This window comes from Heptranchias perlo, chromosome 25 (assembly GCF_035084215.1).
Source record: "Heptranchias perlo isolate sHepPer1 chromosome 25, sHepPer1.hap1, whole genome shotgun sequence".
Lineage (NCBI taxonomy): Eukaryota > Metazoa > Chordata > Chondrichthyes > Hexanchiformes > Hexanchidae > Heptranchias > Heptranchias perlo.
Window position 1 is genome coordinate 30,797,420 of NC_090349.1, and position 21,649 is coordinate 30,819,068.

General features: G+C 43.5%; 1 protein-coding gene and 1 long non-coding RNA gene across 2 annotated transcripts in view; one reads left to right on the plus strand and one right to left on the minus strand.

Moving 5' to 3' along the window:
- The window catches only part of scarf2 (scavenger receptor class F, member 2), a 49,273-nt gene that overhangs the window by 15,402 nt on the left and 12,222 nt on the right, over positions 1-21,649 (plus strand). Inside the window, exons 5-7 of the mRNA XM_068005919.1 lie at positions 1,487-1,705; positions 3,081-3,209; positions 12,496-12,599. Coding sequence (XP_067862020.1) covers positions 1,487-1,705; positions 3,081-3,209; positions 12,496-12,599 — 452 coding nt within the window. The remainder of the gene's footprint in view (positions 1-1,486; positions 1,706-3,080; positions 3,210-12,495; positions 12,600-21,649) is intronic.
- The window catches only part of LOC137342177 (uncharacterized), a 37,841-nt gene that overhangs the window by 14,102 nt on the left and 2,090 nt on the right, over positions 1-21,649 (minus strand). Inside the window, exon 2 of the long non-coding RNA XR_010967211.1 lies at positions 2,855-2,906. This is a non-coding gene — a long non-coding RNA (uncharacterized lncRNA). The remainder of the gene's footprint in view (positions 1-2,854; positions 2,907-21,649) is intronic.

Genomic DNA, 21,649 nt, shown 5'->3' on the forward strand with positions numbered 1-21,649 from the left:
TTGATGTAGCTGTTGGTGCTGATGCTGCTGTTAATGTTGGCACTTCTATATGGTGCCGGGGTTGCTATTGATTCTGGTGTTCTGTTTGGTGCTGGTGCTGCAGTTTGGTGTTGGTGCTGCTATCGGCTGGTGGTGTAGGTGTTGGTGCTACTGCTGTTGCTGGTACTTTTGTTTGATGGTACTGGTGCAGATGTTTAGCACTGGTGCACCTGTTTGGTGCTGTAACTGTAGTTGATGCTACTGTTGATATTGGCCTTGTGCTGCTGTAGTTGTTGGTGTTTCTGTTGGTGTTGGTGTTTCTGTAGGTGTTGATGCTGATGTTTGCTGCCGGTGCTGATGTTAATGTTAGTGTTACTGTTTGGTGTTTATAGAATCATAGAAGCATACAGGACAGAAGGAGGGCATTCGGCCCATTGTGTCTGTGCCGGCTCTTTGAAAGAGCTTTCCAATTGGTCCCCTGCTCTTTCCCCATAACCCTGCAAATTTTTCCTTTTCAATTTATCCAATTCCTTTTGAAAAGTACTATTGAATCTGCTTCCATCACCCTTTCAGGCAATTCATTCCAGATCATAACAACGTGCTGCATAAAAAATTTGTCCTCATTTCCTCCTGGATTTTTGCCAACTATCTTAAACCTGTATCCTCTGGTCACCGACCCTCCTGCCAGTGAAAATAGTTTTTCCCAATCTACCCTATCAAAACCCATCAGATTTTTGAACACCTCTATCAAACCCCCCCTTAACCTTCTCTGCTCTAAGGAGAACAATTCCAAATTCTCTATTGTTTCCACATAACTGAAGTCCCTCATCCCTGGTACCATTCTGGTAAATCTCCACTGCACCCTCTCCAAGGCCTTGCCATCCTTCCTAAAGTGTGAGGCCCAGAGTTGAACACAATACTCCAGCTGAGGCCTAATCTGTCATTTACAAAGGTTTACCATAACTTCCTTGCTTTTGTACTTTATGCTATAAAGCCAAGGGGATCCTGTATGCTTTTTTAATAGCCTTATCTACTTGTCCTGCCACCTTCAAAGATTTTTGTATGTAAACCCCAGGTCTCTCTGGTACTGCTGTTTGGTGTTGGCAATGCTGTAGCTGGCCCATTTCAAATGCATGAATTAAGACAATCAGGGGCCAGGTGATAAAACAATGTCATGTGCAGAAGACTGGAAACTGAAAGTACCGGGTGGAGGGCCATCTTATAACATAGTTCTCCTTATTGGCGTTACCAGGAAAGGATGACAGATTTCCTACATGGAAGGAAAAAGGGCTGAAAATAGCAGCCTACAAATTACTATTTTAGCAAACGCCTTAGCCCATTTAAAATAAACTGGCTAGTGTCTGTGTTAAAATAGCAGGCTAAGAAATGTCAAAAGAACAGTTAAGCCTTCATCCACTGATGACACCAACAGTCATTTCTAGGCTAGAACGATAAAAATGCCATGTTTTATTTAACAATTTAGACTTTGACTTTTCTGTAACTTTAGGTGTGGCCAGTGTAAGAATCTCCAGCCCTGTACGATTGCTGATGGTCGATGTCTAGCCTGCGAGCCTGGGTGGAATGGAACCAGGTGTGATAAGATATGCTCTGCAGGCTTCTACGGGGAAGGATGTGGAGAACAATGTCCCCGTTGTAAAGATGGACATACTTGTAACCATATCAATGGGAAATGCCTGCACTGCAATCCTGGATGGATTGGAGCTCGGTAAGGACCTGCTTTGGCTGTTCATTGCTTTATCAAGCTGAGGGCTGAGAGTGAATCACTTGTCATTAAAGCCAACCTTAAGTTTCACCAGTTTTCTCTGCCAGTTTGTTTCTCTTGAAGGCATTGACTGTGTGCTGGAGTACGGTTCCATGGGATCAATCACTCTCCAGTACCTCACACGAGTAGCCATTCTTCAGGAATGAATCAAAACAGTGAGTGTCCCCACGCTACTCAAAGATGGGTGCATCACAGCGAGCCTGATATTGTCCTTCCCGACATCCATATACTCAGGGGCCACTGGACAGTGATTATGAGCGGGAGACCTTTGCCAGTTTCCCCTCTCTAACCCAAGAGTACTGAGTCCAATTGTAGCATGCCTGCCAACTGAACTCAACTAACTAAGCACAGACTGGGGATAAAATCTGGAAACGTTCCGTTCTGCATGGTTTAACTAGTCAATGGATAAACTCAATGAGCAATTGAGGAGCTAGATTTCATGATTTATCACTTCAACAGTTACAGAAAACTCTAGTAAAACTCTTCATTCATATCCATACTCATCCAAAACTCTGCTGTCTGTATCCTATTGCATATTAACTTCTCATTTATCCTGTCATCACCAAGTTCTATTGACTCTCTGTCCCTGACTGGTTCTCTGTCCACTACCGGTTCTCAGTTCCCACTAGCTCCCTGTACCTTAATTCAGTTCAATTTCAAAATCCTCTTCCTTGTTCACTAATTCCTCTGTGGCCTTGCTTTACCCACTTCATCAACCTCCTCCAGCCCTGTATCCCAGCCCACACTGTACACTTCTCTGACTTTGGCTACCATCTGTCATGGCCTCCCTTCACTCCATCATTGGTGGCAGGGCCTTCAGCCATCGTGCCCCTGCGTCCTGAAATTCTTTTCCTAAATCAGTCCGCTTTTCTCGATGTCTCCTCATCTTCACGAGCTTCCTCAAAGCCTGTTGCTTTGACAATGTGTCCAGCCACATCCCATTACTCTTCTCCGCACTCCTGCTTGGTAACTTCCATCTCCCCTTCCCCCATGTAAAATGTCTTAGGATGCTTCGCAATGATAAAGGCACCAAAAAAGTGCAAGTTGTTCACTCAAAACTGTAGACTTACTGCAGATGTAAGTTTGCATTACCTGCTGGGTTATTGTCGCATCCTTACAGGAGTACAGACGCCAATGCCATCAGCTGCAATGCAAATCAGATAGTTATTAAAGGAGATGTTTGATATTTTTGGTGATTGTGTATACTCTGGAGGACGATGCTGTCTATTGTGACTGACAAAGCAACCACGGAGAGCACTTTATGTACTTTTCATTGTAGTTTCTTTCCTCGATGACCATTTCTTTCTTTGTCTAACAGGTGTGATTTGAAATGCCAAAATGGTACCTATGGTGAGAACTGCAACTCAGTCTGCACAGATTGCTTCAATGGAATCTGCCATTTTGCAACTGGAGAATGTATCTGCAACAAAGGTTTCCACGGCCTCTTGTAAGTACTGGAGAGCAGAGGGCAACACTCCATAATGATGCAGTGTGAGCTCAGTGATGTGTAACCACACAAAATATAAACATGTGGTTCACACATACTTATAAACATTCAAAACATTGACATTCCGTCATGAGATACCAACATACGAATGCTCAATTCTGTTTTAGTGGAGGCATTAACCAATTGCATATTGTACATTGGTGTCCCAGGGCTTACTTGTCGGATTGTAGACCGTATGATCACAGCTTCTATTTTATGGAGGGAAAAAGCTTAATATCTTAAAAAATGGGGATTGTGCTATGTTTGTAACTTTCTGGAGATTAAAGGATTGTTCTAGGAACATAGGAAGCGGAGTAGGCCATTCAGCCCCTTGTGCCTGTTCCCCTATTCAATTAGATCATGGCTGATCTGTACCTCAACTCCATCTACTTGCCTTGGTTCTGTTTTCTGTGAACCTATTCTTGATTAAAGGCTTGTTTAAGGCTTCTTCAAGGTAAATTTAGTACCACCCAGTGTAGTACTAAACCATTCCAGACCAAGACGATCCTGGATTCTGTCCCTGGGCTGCATTGAGCTAGATGATCTCAGCTGGACATTAGTAAGGACACTACAATTGGCCTCATCATCCCTGGGTTAGCGAGAGGCAAAATTGACCAAGGTTCCTGATCTTGATCACTATCTAATAGCACCTGCTGGAAAGTGCATGCATGTAGATATTGGGTGCGGACAGGATGGAGCTCAGCTTACTGTTAAAAGTCAGAAATGATAAATGGCCATGTGGAGAGGCATTGGATGAGACAGTGGCCAAGATTTGCACCCACCACTGGTTCTTGTTGCTGACCTAGGTGGATTTTCCTAATTGAAACAATGCTGGGCGGTTCCCAGTAAGATTTCTGGCTGTGGTATTTGTGAGAGGTAGGGTTACCAACTCTGGTTGGACGTATTCCTGGAGGTTTTATCACATGACCTCCTGCCTCCAACCGCCTCACCCTGTCAAACAGCCTATTTTCCCCATCTCCAATATTTTTTTATACTTAATAAAGGAAAGTGTTCAAAGAAAATGAAAAAAAAAACCTCATTTTTTTTAATGCCCCTATGATTTTTCTCCTGGGTTGCTCACGGCAGTGTCCAGGAGATTAGCCTTCAATTCCTGGAGAATCCAAGGCAATCTGGAGGGTTGGCGACCCTAGTGGGAGGGAGGAATGTTGCTGCTATAGGCCTCAGACACCTGCAGTAGTGAAATGTGGCCAGTGGCCCTCCGGGGTAACGGAAGAAATTTAACTCAATATCTTCAAGAGAGGATGAAGAGACAAAGTAATTTAAATGAAAGTTTTGAGATTGACGTAGCAATGCTATAAGATCGTTGCTGGTCCATGCCTTAATGTGACATTGAACACTTAAATTGGTTGGTGAGTAAATCACAGATTTGCAGATATTTGAGAAAGCTGGACAAAACTTGTTCACACTGAATAATATTAGCCTTAAAGTGGCCTGGGTACACATGCTATAGATGACGGGGTTGGGAGTAAAGTATTTCCAGATGTTGGCCTGCTAGTTTCATAAATGAAAGGTTTACTGAGGACTAACAGTTGAAACAGCAGCAAGTCGAAAGCAACAGCCATTTGAATAATTTCACAATATGAGGCCCGATAACTCGTCCTGGTTTTCCAGATAAGACTCATATTGTTTTTTAGACCTCGTCTTTTTTTGGCTCTTTGTATCTGGCGTTGGCTTCTGTGCTTTTACTTAACTTGTATAACCTCTCCTGGGATCTGAGGTCATTTTCAAATGGGCCTCATCTGCCTCTGTGCCTGTATATAACGCAGAATAGATGTCAGTGTAGCACAGTGAAACCTGCTGCTACATCATGCATTCCCACATTCCTGGCCTCTCAGAGGCCCAGCAGAGTCTTAGCAGCCAGCAGTACCAGGCCGCTGAGTGGCTGATGTGGGGCCCACCTTGGGAGTCCAGGCCCCTGGAACCCCAAAGAGAAGGTTCCGTTTTAAAAAAGAATCTTAGGTGGGAGGTGGCACGGGTGTTTCCAGGGAGGAACCCAGCACCACCCCCACCCCCCTTTCTCCCTTACCTGGCAACACGGTCTTCAGCTAGGCTTTCCAGCCTACCTAGCATGGCGGGCACCATAGTTACACTCCTGGTGATGTGGGCAACCTCCATAGGAATGCAAATTAAGGAGCCTCCCTCTGACCCCGGAAAGTTCACCCAGGTGAGTTCACCCACTGACATCTATTGTGGGTACAAACCTGGTGTAAGTGTAGAGATCAGTGCCTTCAGCTTTTCAGCCCCAGTCACTGAAAAATGTGTGTTTGAGACAGTGTAGCACCGCCCAGTGAACAGCTTTGAAGACACCGCTAGCAAGGTAATGGAGTGAAGCTCTTAATTTAGCACAAGGTTCAGGAGCTTTGCTCTTACATGAACTCTTGGAGTATTTGTCTGCTTTCTGATCAGGGGGTGTAGACCTCGGCAGAGGTGACTTTGTTCATTAGATCCGTCTGCACAGTTGTGACTTGTTGTTCACTTCAGAGCTACAGGAAGAGCCTGTGCATTAAAAGTCTCAGTGAGCAGTAAGTCTTTCCTGGGGTAGTGCCTGGACCTGTTCCCATCCTGTAGTAAATGAGAATCTTATTTAGTGGCTGATACACAAGGGACTACTGAGTACAACCACAGAATAACAATCAGCGTTTTACACTGATTCAGGATTAGCTCAGAGCTCCAGTCTGTTCGGCCTGAGGAAGTAGCTGCTGATCATTTCCTGCCCATGAGCCTCTGGGACAGATGTGAGCAGAGGTTGCAGGGGTCAGAGTCGGCTGATATTTATAGCGCTGTGATTTTTCTCTCTCTTTTGCAGGAAGTGCAGCTGTAGATCTGCACAATAACAGTTACTCTGTCTCCCCTTCTGATTCTTCTCCCCCCTCCCCCCCACAATTTTTGCACAGGCCTCCTGTTAGGGCCACAGAGCTTGCCAGCCAAAACCAAGCCCCCCTGCTGATGGGCACTGACTGCACCAGGTCCTTGCGAACTATAAAGGAGGAGGTGGAGCAGGCCTGTTTTTTTTACTTTTTGAAAATGGCTCCATCTTTCTCCACAGTATCTGAAGATGTTCACTCCTGCAGGGTTTGGTTATATGGGTGACAGCATCCACTGGTATCTCCCCCAACTGCCCATTCTTCTTGCGAACCTTGACAATGAGTTTCAGTAGGCTATTTAAAAGTGGAGGGCACCACAGCTAAACCTGATGCTGTCCTCATCCCAGATCTATGCAGTAATCTCCTGTAGGCATCGCTGGATAGTAAACAGGAGAGGAACCTGGGCTGATTCGTTCCCCCCTCCTATTATAAGGGCAACAAGGCTAGCTGACATTGTCAATGGATCCCTTTCCTCAGGCACCATCCTGCTCACCTTTAAAGCTAGCTTCATCACAACCCGCCTCAGAAAAACCCACCCTTGACCTTTCTGTCCTCTCCAACTACTGCTTATTTTCAACCTCCCTTTCCTCATTATGGTCCCTGAATGTGACATCACCTCCCAGCTATATGCCCATTTCTCCTACAATTCTCTGTTTGATTTCCTCCAGTCTGGCTTCAGTCTTTTTCACAGCACCAAAATAATCCTAAGCAAATTCATGAATGGCACCCTCTGTGACCATGACCATGGTGCATTATCCCTTCGTATCCTCCTCCAACTTTCTGCATGTTTTGATATGGTTGACCGCACCATTCTCCTCCAATATCTCCCCTCTGTCATTGAGTTCCATGGGATTGCCCTTCTCTGGCTCCATTGCTACCTATCCACATGCAGCCAAAGCATCTCACATAATGGTTTCTCTCCCCTCCCATGCACAGTCACCCCCAGGGTCCCATGAGGGTTCATCTTTAGCTCTCTCCTTTTTACCTTTCTATACGCTACCTACACGGGGACATTGTCCATGGACAGGTGGTCAGCTTCCACATTTACACTGATACCCAGATCTACCTCTCCACCACTTCTCTTGGACCTTTGACTACCTCTGTTTTGTCAGACTGTTTATCTAAGTCATGGAAGAATCGCAACTTCCTGCAACTCAACATTGGGAAGACTGAAACCATTACCTTCTGCCCTGCTACAAACCTTACTCCATTGACATCAAATTTGTTTCCCTCCCTGGTGACATTCGAAGGCTTAAACAGGCCATTTGCAATATCAGTGTCCTTGAGCTTTAAACCTCACACCTCGTCCATCACCAAGACTACTTACTTCTACCTCTCCAATATCTCCTGCCTTCACCCATACCTCAACCTCTCCAATGCAGAAATCCTTAGGCATGCTTTTGTCACCTCCAGACTCTACTCCAATGCTCTCTTTGCTGACCTTCCATCTTGCACTGTCCATAAACTCCAATTAGTCCATAATTCTGCCACTTATATCCTGTCCTGCAGTAAATCCTGGTCTCGCATTACCCCCTCCTCACTGATAAACTCCAGGATCCCATCCCCTAATGCAATAAATTTTAAATCCTTCAACCAAGCATTCAGTCATTCCTCGTAGTCTCTCCCTTTCTGGCTCAATGTGTATTTGTGAAATACCTCAGGACATTTCATTTATGTTAAGGACGTTCTATAAATGCAAGTTACTGTTGTTGGACAGGCAGGAATGAGTTAATACGTGCTGGCAAGAATAAAGAAAGGCTTACATTTCTACATCGCCTCAGCACATTTCTCAAATTCTCAAAGTGCTTCATATACAGTGGAAAAAAGAAAAAGAAAGAAACAGCAAATGGTGGAAATCTAAAACAAAACAGAAAGTGCAGGAAATACAGTAAACCATGAAGCTGTCGGATTGTCTTAAAAACCCAACTGGTTCACTAATGTCCTTTAGGGAAGAAAACTTGCAGTCCATACCAGGTCTGGCCTATATGTGACTGCAGTTCCGACGTGGTTGACTCTTAACTGCCCTCTGATGTGGCCTAGCAAGCCACTCAGTTGTATCAAATTGCTAGCGGTTCAAGAGGAAGGCCCACCTCCACCTTTTCAGGACAACTAGGAATGGGCAATAAAGGCCGGGCCTTGACAACGGGAATTCATTTTTAAAAAACTCAACATCTGTGAAAAGACGGGTTAATGTTTTGGGTGTAGCCTGATGAAGGAAATTACACTTCAAACTCTATCCTATCTTTCCTCTTTGTAGATGCTGACTGACTTGCTGTGTACTTCCAATATGTTCTTTTTTTGTTTTACATACATTGAAGTGCAGTAAGTGTAATCAAGCACAGCACCCATTTTGAGCACAACAATGTGACAGTTAATCTGTTTTTAGTGGTATTGAATGAGGGACGAATTTTGTCCAGGAGACCAGGAGAACTCCCTGCTGCTCCTCAAATAGTACCATGGGATCTTGATCATCCATCTAAAAATGCAAATGGGCCATCAGTTTCATGTCTCATTTCAAGGGCAAGCGCCTCTAACAATACTGTACTCCCTCAGTACTACACTGGAGAATCAGCCTAGGCTATGATGCCCTGGAGCTGACACTTGAACCTGACATCATGAGTAACACCTTCATACAAGATAGATGCTCAGCATAGGAGCAGGACAAGGATCAAAATGGTTAGAGTGGGGCTAGTATATAGCCCATTTTCTTTACTGCATCCCCGTGCTGTATAGGGTTTATGGCCAGATTGAAGCAGCAAAGCTGGTGTCTGCTCCTCTCCCATTGTTTCCCTCATCTCCTGTACAGAAATCTGTTGGATTTTCTGGTGTTCTTTCCTTTTATTTTGTTTATTCTTTCTTCGGTACGTGATTTATTTAATTTAATGTTCTCCCTGCCTTGTGCACTGCCACTTTCAAGAAATGGCAGCAGTGAATCTGCTGTCCAGCCCTGGTAATGCAGCTCCTAAGCCAGCAGTTCACTGCTTTATGCCCAAAACCTATATTTTCTTGCTCAAGGCCCTCTTTGCTGTAGGCGATCTCCTCAGTCTCAATACGGAACAGGAATAAAATCTTTAGTTGTTACAATTGGACAGAATACACAGAAGGGCTCATTTCTCAGCAGCCCAGTCTATCAGACACTATACCTACCAAAGCTTTAGATAGAGACTTGCTGAAGGCTCAATATGTTGCCAATTTTTGCCCAGTCCAAAACTGTACAGATGCTTGACATTTAAAAAGATGTTGTAAGTATATACAAAAAGATCCAGCCCGCACCTGCACAAAGCATTAATGTTAGTGTAGCAGTCACAAAACAAATGTTTCTGTCCAATTTTCAATGCTCAAAAATAATCAGCAACCATCCCTGATACTGGAGTGTTGTGTTCAAAGCCAGACAGGTGGTCATCTTACTGCTTGATGTGTGTGAGTTTGGGTGGGTATGCATGTGAATATAAGTCTTTATTTGAGAGAAAGAGCAGGGGATGCTCTTCCTGTTGATGTTAGTCATGAGCTATTCATTGCTGCTGGACAGTCAGGTAATTTTATTTAAATTTAGCTTTTCCCATCTCAGTCCAGTGTGAGCATCATCTGCTTTCACTGGCCTTACACCCTGCGACAAAGCACGTGGTCCTGATCTGTATAATGTCTCAGTGGATCCTTTGCCTCCTCCCCTCACCCATAATGAACTCGTGCTTGGAGTTGAACTTTGCGTGCATATAGATAATCTCTGGGTGATGGGCGTGTGGCTATCTGGACCATACATGCATCTGACTGTGAGTTTGTTAGCCATGGTAAGTAGCTGCACTGTACCATCACTGAAATGTCGACCTAGATTATGTGTTGAAGTCCTCGAGTGAGGTTGAACCCATGACCTTCTGGGTCAGAGGCGAGAGCTAAGCTGACACTTAACCTTCATGTCAGATGAGCAGGCCTGAATGCATCAGAGTGACATTTTTCCTTAACCCACACCAGCCATTCCTCCGAGTGAGACTGACAGTTTAGTGCTGAATTAGACATAGTTTAATGCTGGAGAATTAGTGTTTCATGTGGTTTTGCTTAGAGAAGGAGCCACAAGCAGTGCCTGCTATGTTAGAGCTGGCTTGTAGGTATATCTGAAAGTGCTGCAGCGTGGAGTTACCGTGCCAGCACATTGTTCTGCTCTGTGTCTCTGGAGGGTGGTGCTGGGGGGAGGTGGGGGGAGTGGGGGCAGGGTAAACGCTGTGCTCACATGTCTAATTTAGCTTTGGCATAAGAGAACTGTCTGAGTGTTCAAAGAGATTTCGTCCGGATGTTGCGCTGTACAATCCAGCTGGAGTGCTGCCTGAATCCGGCCACTTCCTGCTCTGCTCCTACAGCCTGAGTTGTGATTTTATTTGGTGGGGGGGAAGGATTATATGTTTCTCAGTCACAGACTAAAGTACAAATTCCATGACAGGGCCTTATGGTCAAGGGCCAGTTATGTGGGGATTTGCGAAATGCAAAATGGAAACATTTTCTAGACTCCAGAGAAAAAACCATCTTGATAGGAATTTGTTTTGACACTTTTAACATTAAATGGTTCTGCTGTTTTCGATCACTCCCCCCTGCCTCTCTCCTCCCTCAGCCACATCCTGGAGGCCTGCAACATTCCTTGGCTTCTGAGGAAATTTGCCTTCCAGCCTGATAGATGGAATGATCCCACTGAAGCCTTTCATATAACAATTGGCTACAATTGAATGATTGTGAAGTGTCCACGGTGAGCAGCTGCTGTTGGGCACAGAGTGGAGAGTTATTCGGAGAGTTCGTGGAGAGTGGCCTTGTTGCCTTTGGTCTTGCCAGACAGCGTGCGTAACCCCAGCTAACGACAGATCACCCTGTCCCCTCAGCGGTGCCCTGAAAAACGATTGCCGCTTGTGAATTTTATTTGTGTTAACGGAATGTGCTGCAGGGCCTTTTGAGGGGCCTGGGATGGGAATGGGACTATTGGCGTGATCATGCCTCAGAGTGTGCCATGTGCAGGCCGTGTCGACGCATGTCAGAGGCACCAGGCAAAAGTGGGAAAGTCAGGGAAGGAAAGGGAGGCGGAGTTTGCAATACCAACTGGAGAGTTGCTTTCTGAAAAGGTGAATTAGGGATTTAGTTTAGAGCTGTTACTGGACAGTGAGGGTAACTTCCATCTTTTGGATAAGACGTTAAAGGGAGGCCCTGTCTGCCCGCTCAGGTGGACGTAAAAGATGCCATGGCACTGTTTCAAAGAAGAGCCCAGGAGGTCTCCCCCCTTAAACCTTTTTAGAAGGATATGCTGATAGGGTTAAATGAAGAGGGGAGGGAGGAGGCTCATTTGTCGCATAAACACCGGCACAGACCAGTTGGGCCGAATGGCCTGTTTCTCTACTGTAAATTCTGTGTAATTCTATGTAGATTTGACTTTGTGAGATAGTGTAAAATGGGTGAGAACGAATCGGTCGCCTGTTTTGCATCTCTCCCGATTTTTATTTCAGGAGAGATGTAAAATGGGCTGCTGACTTACTATCACCTGTTTCACACTATCGCATAAAGTCAAAATCTACCCCCCAGTGTGTCTGAGAACATGCTGCACACAGCACTCAGCACTCAGAGTTACCAATGCCATGCAGCTTATTGCTGTAAACCCAAGGGCATTGAAACTATCCAGAACTTTCACCATCTCCTCACCGTTCCACGATTGGTGGGCTGTAACTGTAGTGTTTGAAATAAGAAGCAAACTTTGATATAGAACAAAATAATCTATTGAATCAGCAAAAAAAAAACGTCAAGCAACAACAACTTACATTTATATGGCGCCTTTAAAGTAGTAAAATGTTCCAAGGCGCTTCACAGGAGCAATTATCAAACAAAATTTAACACCGATTCACATAAGGAGATTTTAGGACAGGTGACCAAAAGCTTGGTCAAAGAGTCAGGTTTTAAGGAGCATCTTAAAGGAAGAGAGAGAGGTAGAGAGGCGGAGAGATTTAGAGAGGGAATTCCAGAGCTTAGGGCCTTGGCAGCTGAAGGCATGACCGCCAATGGCGAGGCAAAGGAAATAGGGGATGCACAAGAGGCCAGAATTGGAGGAGCGCAGAGATCTCGGAGGGTTGCAGGGCTGGAGGAGGACACAGAAATAGGGAGGGGCGAGGCCATGGAGGGATTTGAAAACAAGGATGAGAACAAAGCAATTCTGGGAGAGTGAAGAAAAGCTGATGGAGGTTCTGTGGGAACAATTGAGACATTGACAGAACAAAAAATGAATGTTTAAGTAAGTTTGACCTGCCGGTGTGAGCTGTGTTGGTGCTGAAAGGCTGCTGCTTGAAGATTTTAACAATTGTTATGTTTCTCCAATCTATTTCCCCCACCCCCTTTGCTAGCTGCAACGTGACCTGTCCCTCGGGACACTACGGAGCCAACTGTGCCCACCCCTGCCCCTGCATCGAGGCTGACTGTGATCCTGTCTACGGCACCTGTATTCTGGGTAAGTGAGTCCAGCCATGGCCAGGTTCAGGAAAGCTTTTGGGAAAATTGCTTGTGTTTCAGCAAAGACTCAGCAATGTTGCACCTCTGCACAGGGCGAGGTGGAGGGGGGGGCGGTGGGATGGGGTGGAGAGGGACTGCAATGTCAGTTAGACATTTTAACTATTAATTGATCAAACTTGTGATGAGATTTTTTTTGTAATGAAGTGTGTTTGGAAGAGTTTGAAAGCCACAGTCTTACCTCATTGTTTAAAAATCATCATTGCTGTTATTATTGAAGAAAGTCAAAGTCAACATTTTACTCTTCTATTGTAACCAGACCTCGTATTCACATACTGAGGCTCCAAACAAGACTTAAACCATTTACGAGGCAAATGCACACAGTGTGCTTAGATATTCATGTGCTGCAGAGCAAAGCGAAAACAAAAATATACTTTACATCCCAGGGAACTCACTCAGTGCCTAGTCCTCGGGAGACGGTCAGTACAGTCACTCAGTGCTGAGCCTCCCGAGACAGTCTGTACACTACCACTCAGTGCCTGGTCCTCCTGAGATGGTCAGTACACTGTCACTCAGTGCCTGGTCCTCCTGAGACGGTCAGTACAATGTCACTCAGTGCCTGGTCCTCCTGAGACGGTCAGTACACTGTCACTCAGTGCTGGGCCTCCCGAGACAGTCAGTACACTGTCACTCAGTGCTGGGCCTCCCGAGACAGTCAGTACACTGTCACTCAGTGCTGGGCCTCCCGAGACAGTCAGTACACTGTCACTCAGTGCCTGGTCCTCCTGAGACGGTCAGTACAATGTCACTCAGTGCCTGGTCCTCCTGAGATGGTCAGTACACTGTCACTCAGTGCTGGGCCTCCCGAGACAGTCAGTACACTATCACTCAGTGCCTGGTCCTCCTGAGACGGTCAGTACACGGTCACTCAGTGCCTGGTCCTCCTGAGCTATGCCAACCTAATGGGAATGGCACTATTCTAAGAGGGCCATCTGGCACGAGGTTTATGGTTTTCTTACAAACCTGGGTGAGAGGTTGAGCTCATCACTGAGTCTCTCGCTCTGCTCATTTCAGTTTACTAATTTCAGAAAAGAATGTATTCATAAATGTTTTCTCCCATTACACATCTCGGCATCCAGTTCCAAAGGTCTTTGTCCAGTACCCCAAATGGCCAAGAACCTAGACAGTGAGTATTGGCAGGATATTTGATCATGGAGATTATCACAGTTGAGGCTCATCCTATTCACACATATGCACTTTCCAGCAGGAGTCAGTGAACAGTGATCAGGAGCATGGACTCTGGTTGATTTTTTTTATCCCTAGTCCAGGGGTACTTAGTCGAGTTGTAGCACCGTAACTGCTCCCCTGGCTGAGATCATCTAACTCAGCACCTGGGACATTCCTGGTCTGTATGGCTTAGGTACGCATTGGATAAACTTGCTGACCCCTGGTGGGGGCTCTTCTATTCATTTTAATTCTCAATCTGACAGGAGGGAGAAGGGCCACTTTAAACCAGACAGCAAGAAGCTTGTATTGTGCCAGCTGGCACTGGACAAAGCTCTGAACATTGTGGCCGAGTTGCAGTGAACCAAGTGCTACTGTATTGCATGGCAGTCAAGGCTTTTGTTGAATGGAACATCTTATAGACCAATCACCCAGAACAAAACAAACAGTGGCAGACAAATAAGTTAAGAGCTTTCCACACTCAACTCTCCCAACATGGAATCTCTACTGAGAATTCAAGAGGAAGGGCTGTCGCATTATTGGAGATGCCGGTGATGGACTGGGGTTGACAATTGTAAACAATTTTACAACACCAAGTTATAGTCCAGCAATTTTATTTTAAATTCACAAGCTTTCGGAGGCTTCCCCCTTCGTCAGGGGAAGCCTCCGAAAGCTTGTGAATTTAAAATAAAATTGCTGGACTATAACTTGGTGTTGTAAAATTGTTTACAATTGTCAACCCCAGTCCATCACCGGCATCTCCACAGCATTATTGGAGGAATTGCAAATGGAGCTGAACATTGTGGAACAATCAGTGAACAGTCCTACTCCTGATCTTACGACAGAGAGAGGGCCATTGATGAAGCAACTGAAAATGGTTGAGCCAAGGATGCTGCCCTGAGGAACTCCTGCATCACAACAGATTAAGGGTTTTTTGTGAATGAAGCTTTTGTCTAAGGTTTACCCAGTTTGGAAGTAGTGGAATCTGTGTATGAGAGAGGAAATCATATTGGAGTCCTGCCAGACTCTATATTTATCTGACCAGATGACCAAGTCGAATAACTCACAGATGACAAGACTGCGAGTCTCTTATGATTGTGAGGAGATTGCTGGAGAAGTTTTGCGCGCTCCTGATATGTTGTCTTTTTGTACTGAGTTTTCTTGGAAAGATTATATAATTTTATTCCTTAATCAGACCAATTTGCTGCTGTTTGACGCCAGCACTCCACTGTCAGTGTTCATCAAGCTAGGACGAGATTAGTATAGGGAGAGTAAGTTGCGAATCACAAGAGATGCCTAAACACCACTCACAGTAATATACTCTGATAAAGCCTAAACCTCTCAGTGCAACAATCTATGATCTACCCCACACTCTCTCACTGTAGTATTCAGATATATTCCACACCCTTTACTGGAACACTCAGATCTATCTCACAACCTGAAAATAACATTCTGATATCCCCTGCACTCCTCATTGTAGCATTCTGATAAACCTTGGACTTCTCACTGTGAAACTCTGATATACCATGTATCCCTCAGTGTAACACTCTGACATATGCCACACCACTCTCTGTAACGTCCCGCACTCCTCAGTGTAACATTCCGATATACCCGCATCTCTCACTGTAACACGCTCATACACCCCACACCTCTCACTGTAACACTCAAGTATACGTCGCACCCCTCACTGTAATATTCCAATATATTCCTCACTGTAACACTCCAATATACCTCGCATCTTTCACTGTAACACTCCAATATACCTCGCACCCTTCACTGGAACACTCCAATATACCTCGCGCCCTTCACTGTAACACTCCAATATACCTCGCGCCCTTCACTGTAACACCCCAATATACCTCGCACCCTTCACTGTAACACCCCAATATACCTCGCACCCTTCACTGTAACACCCCAATATACCTCGCACCCTTCACTGTAACACCCCAATATACCTCGCACCCTTCACTGTAACACCCCAATATACCTCGCACCCTTCACTGTAACACCCCAATATACCTCGCACCCTTCACTGTAACACCCCAATATACCTCGCACCCTTCACTGTAACACCCCAATATACCTCGCACCCTTCACTGGAACACTCCAATATACCTCGCACCCTTCACTGTAACACCCCAATATACCTCGCACCCTTTGCTGTAACAATCCAATATACCTCACATCCTTCAATTTAATAATCCAATATATCCCTCACTGTAACATTCCAATATACCTCACACCCTTCACTGTAACGCTCCAATATATCTCGCACCCTTCACTATAATCAATATATCCCTCACTGTAACGCTCCAATACACCTTGCACCATTCACTGTAACACTCCAGTATACCTCGCACCCCTCACTTTAACACTTCAATATGTCCCTCACTGTAACTATCCAATATATCCCTCACTGTAACACTCCAACATATTCCTCACTGTAACACTCCAATATATCCCTCAATGTAACACTCCAATATATCCCTCACTCTTACACTCCAATATATCCCTCACTGTAACATTCCAATATATCCCTCGCTGTAACTATCCAATATATCCCTCACTGTAACACTCCAACATATCCCTCACTGTAACACTCCAATATATCCCTCACTATAACACTCCAATTTATCCCTTTCTGTAACATTCCAATATATCCCTCACTGTAACACTCCAATATATCCCTCACTCTTACACTCCAATATATCCCTCACTGTAACATTCCAATATATCCCTCACTGTAACAGTCCATTTCTGTGACACTCCAATATATCCCTCACTGTAACACTCCAATATATCCCTTTCTGTAATATTCCAATATATCCCTCACTTTAACACTTCAATATGTCCCTCACTGTAACACTCCAATTTATCCCTCATTGTAACACTTCAATATAACCCCCACTTTAACATTCCAATATACCTCGCACCCTTCACTGTAATCAATACACCCCTCACTGTAACACTCCAATATACCTCGCACCCTTCACCGTAACACTGCAATATACCTCGCACCCTTCACTGTAACACCCCAATATACCTCGCGCCCTTCACTGTAACACCCCAATATACCTCGCACCCTTCGCTGTAACAATCCAACATACCTCACATCCTTCAATTTAATAATCCAATATATCCCTCACTGTAACATTCCAATATACCTCACACCCTTCACTGCAACACTCCAATATACCTCGCACCCTTCACCATAATCAATATATCCCTCACTGTATCACTCCAAAGTACCTCGCACCCTTCACGGTAACACTCCATTATACCTCACACCCTTCACTGTAACGCTCCAATATACCTTGCACCATTCACTGTAACACTCCAGTATACCTCGCACCCTTCACTTTAACACTTCAATATGTCCCTCACTGTAACACTCCAATATATCCCTCAATGTAACACTCCAATATATCCCTCAATGTAACACTCCAATATATCCCTCACTGTAACACTCCAATATATCCCTCACTGTAACACTCCAATATATCCCTCACTGTAACATTCCAATATATCCCTCACTCTTACACTCCAATATATCCCTCACTGTAACATTCCAATATATCCCTCACTGTAACTATCCAATATATCCATCACTGTAACACTCCAACATATTCCTCACTGTAACACTCCAACATATTCCTCACTGTAACACTCCAATATATCCCTCAATGTAACACTCCAATATATCCCTCACTGTAACACTCCAATATATCCCTCACTGTAACACTCCAATATATCCCTCACTGTAACACTCCAATATATTCCTCACTCTAACACTCCAATTTATCCCTTTCTGTCACATTCCAATATATCCCTCACTGTAACACTCCAATATATTCCTCACTCTTACACTCCAATATATCCCTCACTGTAACATTCCAATATATCCCTCACTGTAACTATCCAATATATCCATCACTGTAACACTCCAACATATTACTCACTGTAACACTCCAATATATCCCTCAATGTAACACTCCAATATATCCCTCACTGTAACACTCCAATATATCCCTCACTGTAACACTCCAATATATCCCTCACTGTAACACTCCAATATATTCCTCACTCTAACACTCCAATTTATCCCTTTCTGTCACATTCCAATATATCCCTCACTGTAACACTCCAATATATTCCTCACTCTTACACTCCAATATATCCCTCACTGTAACATTCCAATATATCCCTCACTGTAATATTCCAATATATCCCTCATTGTAACACTTCAATATAACCCTCACTGTAACACTCCAATACATCCCTTACTCTTACACTCCAATACATCCCTCACTGTAGCACTCCAACATATTCCTCACTGTAACACTCCAATATATCCCTCAATGTAACACTCCAATATATTCCTCACTGTAACACTCCAATATATCCCTCAATGTAACACTCCAATATATTCCTCACTGCAACACTCCAATTTATCCCTTTCTGTAACATTTCAATATATCCATCACTGTAACACTCCAATATATCCCTCACTCTTACACTCCAATATATCCCTCACTCTTACACTCCAATATATCCCTCACTGTCACATTCCAATATATCCCTCACTGTAACACTCCAATATATTCCACACTGCAATGCTCCAATATATCCTTTTCTGTAACATTCCAATATATCCCTCACTGTAACACTCCAATATATCCCTCACTGTAACATTCCAATATATCCCTCACTGTAACACTCCAATATATCCCTTTCTGTAATATTCCAATATATCCCTCACTATAACACTCCAATTTATCCCTTTCTGTAACATTCCAATATATCCCTCACTGTAACACTCCAATATGTCCCTCACTCTTACACTCCAATATATCCCTCACTGTAACATTCCAATATATCCCTCACTGTAACACTCCAATATATCCCTCACTGTAACACTCCATTTCTGTGACACTCCAATATATCCTTCACTGTAACACTAATATATTCCTCACTGTAACACTCCAATATATCCCTCACTGTAACATTCCAATTTATCCCTTTCTGTAATATTCCAATATATCCCTCACTTTAACACTTCAATATGTCCCTCACTGTAACACTCCAATATATCCCTCATTGTAACACTTCAATATAACCCTCACTGTAACACTCCAATACATCCCTCACTGTAACACTCCAATACATCCCTCACCGTAGCACTCCAACATATTCCTCACTGTAACACTCCAATATATCCCTCAATGTAACTCTCTAATATATTCCTCACTGTAACACTCCAATATATCCCTCAATGTAACACTCCAATATATTCCTCACTGTAACACTCCAATTTATCCCTTTCTGTAACATTCCAATATATCCATCACTGTAACACTCCAATATATCCCTCACTCTTACACTCCAATATATCCCTCACTCTTACACTCCAATATATCCCTCACTCTTACACTCCAATATATCCCTCACTCTTACACTCCAATATATCCCTCACTGTAACATTCCAATATATCCCTCACTGTAACAGTCCAATATATCCCTCACTGTAACACTCCATTTCTGTGACACTCCAATATATCCCTCACTGTAACACTCCACTATATCCCTCATTGTAACACTTCAATATAACCCTCACTGTAACACTCCAATACATCCCTCACTGTAACACTCCAATATATCCCTCACTGTAACATTCCAATATATTCCTCACTCTAACACTCCAATTTATCCCTTTCTGTCACATTCCAATATATCCCTCACTGTAACACTCCAATATATTCCTCACTCTTACACTCCAATATATCCCTCACTGTAACATTCCAATATATCCCTCACTGTAATACTCCAATATATCCCTCATTGTAACACTTCAATATAACCCTCACTGTAACACTCCAATACATCCCTCACTCTTACACTCCAATACATCCCTCACTGTAGCACTCCAACATATTCCTCACTGTAACACTCCAATATATCCCTCAATGTAACACTCCAATATATTCCTCACTGTAACACTCCAATATATCCCTCAATGTAACACTCCAATATATTCCTCACTGCAACACTCCAATTTATCCCTTTCTGTAACATTTCAATATATCCATCACTGTAACACTCCAATATATCCCTCACTCTTACACTCCAATATATCCCTCACTCTTACACTCCAATATATCCCTCACTGTCACATTCCAATATATCCCTCACTGTAACACTCCAATATATTCCACACTGCAATGCTCCAATATATCCTTTTCTGTAACATTCCAATATATCCCTCACTGTAACACTCCAATATATCCCTCACTGTAACATTCCAATATATCCCTCACTGTAACACTCCAATATATCCCTTTCTGTAATATTCCAATATATCCCTCACTATAACACTCCAATTTATCCCTTTCTGTAACATTCCAATATATCCCTCACTGTAACACTCCAATATGTCCCTCACTCTTACACTCCAATATATCCCTCACTGTAACATTCCAATATATCCCTCACTGTAACACTCCAATATATCCCTCACTGTAACACTCCATTTCTGTGACACTCCAATATATCCTTCACTGTAACACTAATATATTCCTCACTGTAACACTCCAATATATCCCTCACTGTAACATTCCAATTTATCCCTTTCTGTAATATTCCAATATATCCCTCACTTTAACACTTCAATATGTCCCTCACTGTAACACTCCAATATATCCCTCATTGTAACACTTCAATATAACCCTCACTGTAACACTCCAATACATCCCTCACTGTAACACTCCAATACATCCCTCACCGTAGCACTCCAACATATTCCTCACTGTAACACTCCAATATATCCCTCAATGTAACTCTCTAATATATTCCTCACTGTAACACTCCAATATATCCCTCAATGTAACACTCCAATATATTCCTCACTGTAACACTCCAATTTATCCCTTTCTGTAACATTCCAATATATCCATCACTGTAACACTCCAATATATCCCTCACTCTTACACTCCAATATATCCCTCACTCTTACACTCCAATATATCCCTCACTGTCACATTCCAATATATCCCTCACTGTAACACTCCAATATATTCCACACTGCAATGCTCCAATATATCCTTTTCTGTAACATTCCAATATATCCCTCACTGTAACACTCCAATATATCCCTCACTGTAACATTCCAATATATCCCTCACTGTAACACTCCAATATATCCCTTTCTGTAATATTCCAATATATCCCTCACTATAACACTCCAATTTATCCCTTTCTGTAACATTCCAATATATCCCTCACTGTAACACTCCAATATGTCCCTCACTCTTACACTCCAATATATCCCTCACTGTAACATTCCAATATATCCCTCACTGTAACACTCCAATATATCCCTCACTGTAACACTCCATTTCTGTGACACTCCAATATATCCTTCACTGTAACACTAATATATTCCTCACTGTAACACTCCAATATATCCCTCACTGTAACATTCCAATTTATCCCTTTCTGTAATATTCCAATATATCCCTCACTTTAACACTTCAATATGTCCCTCACTGTAACACTCCAATATATCCCTCATTGTAACACTTCAATATAACCCTCACTGTAACACTCCAATACATCCCTCACTGTAACACTCCAATACATCCCTCACCGTAGCACTCCAACATATTCCTCACTGTAACACTCCAATATATCCCTCAATGTAACTCTCTAATATATTCCTCACTGTAACACTCCAATATATCCCTCAATGTAACACTCCAATATATTCCTCACTGTAACACTCCAATTTATCCCTTTCTGTAACATTCCAATATATCCATCACTGTAACACTC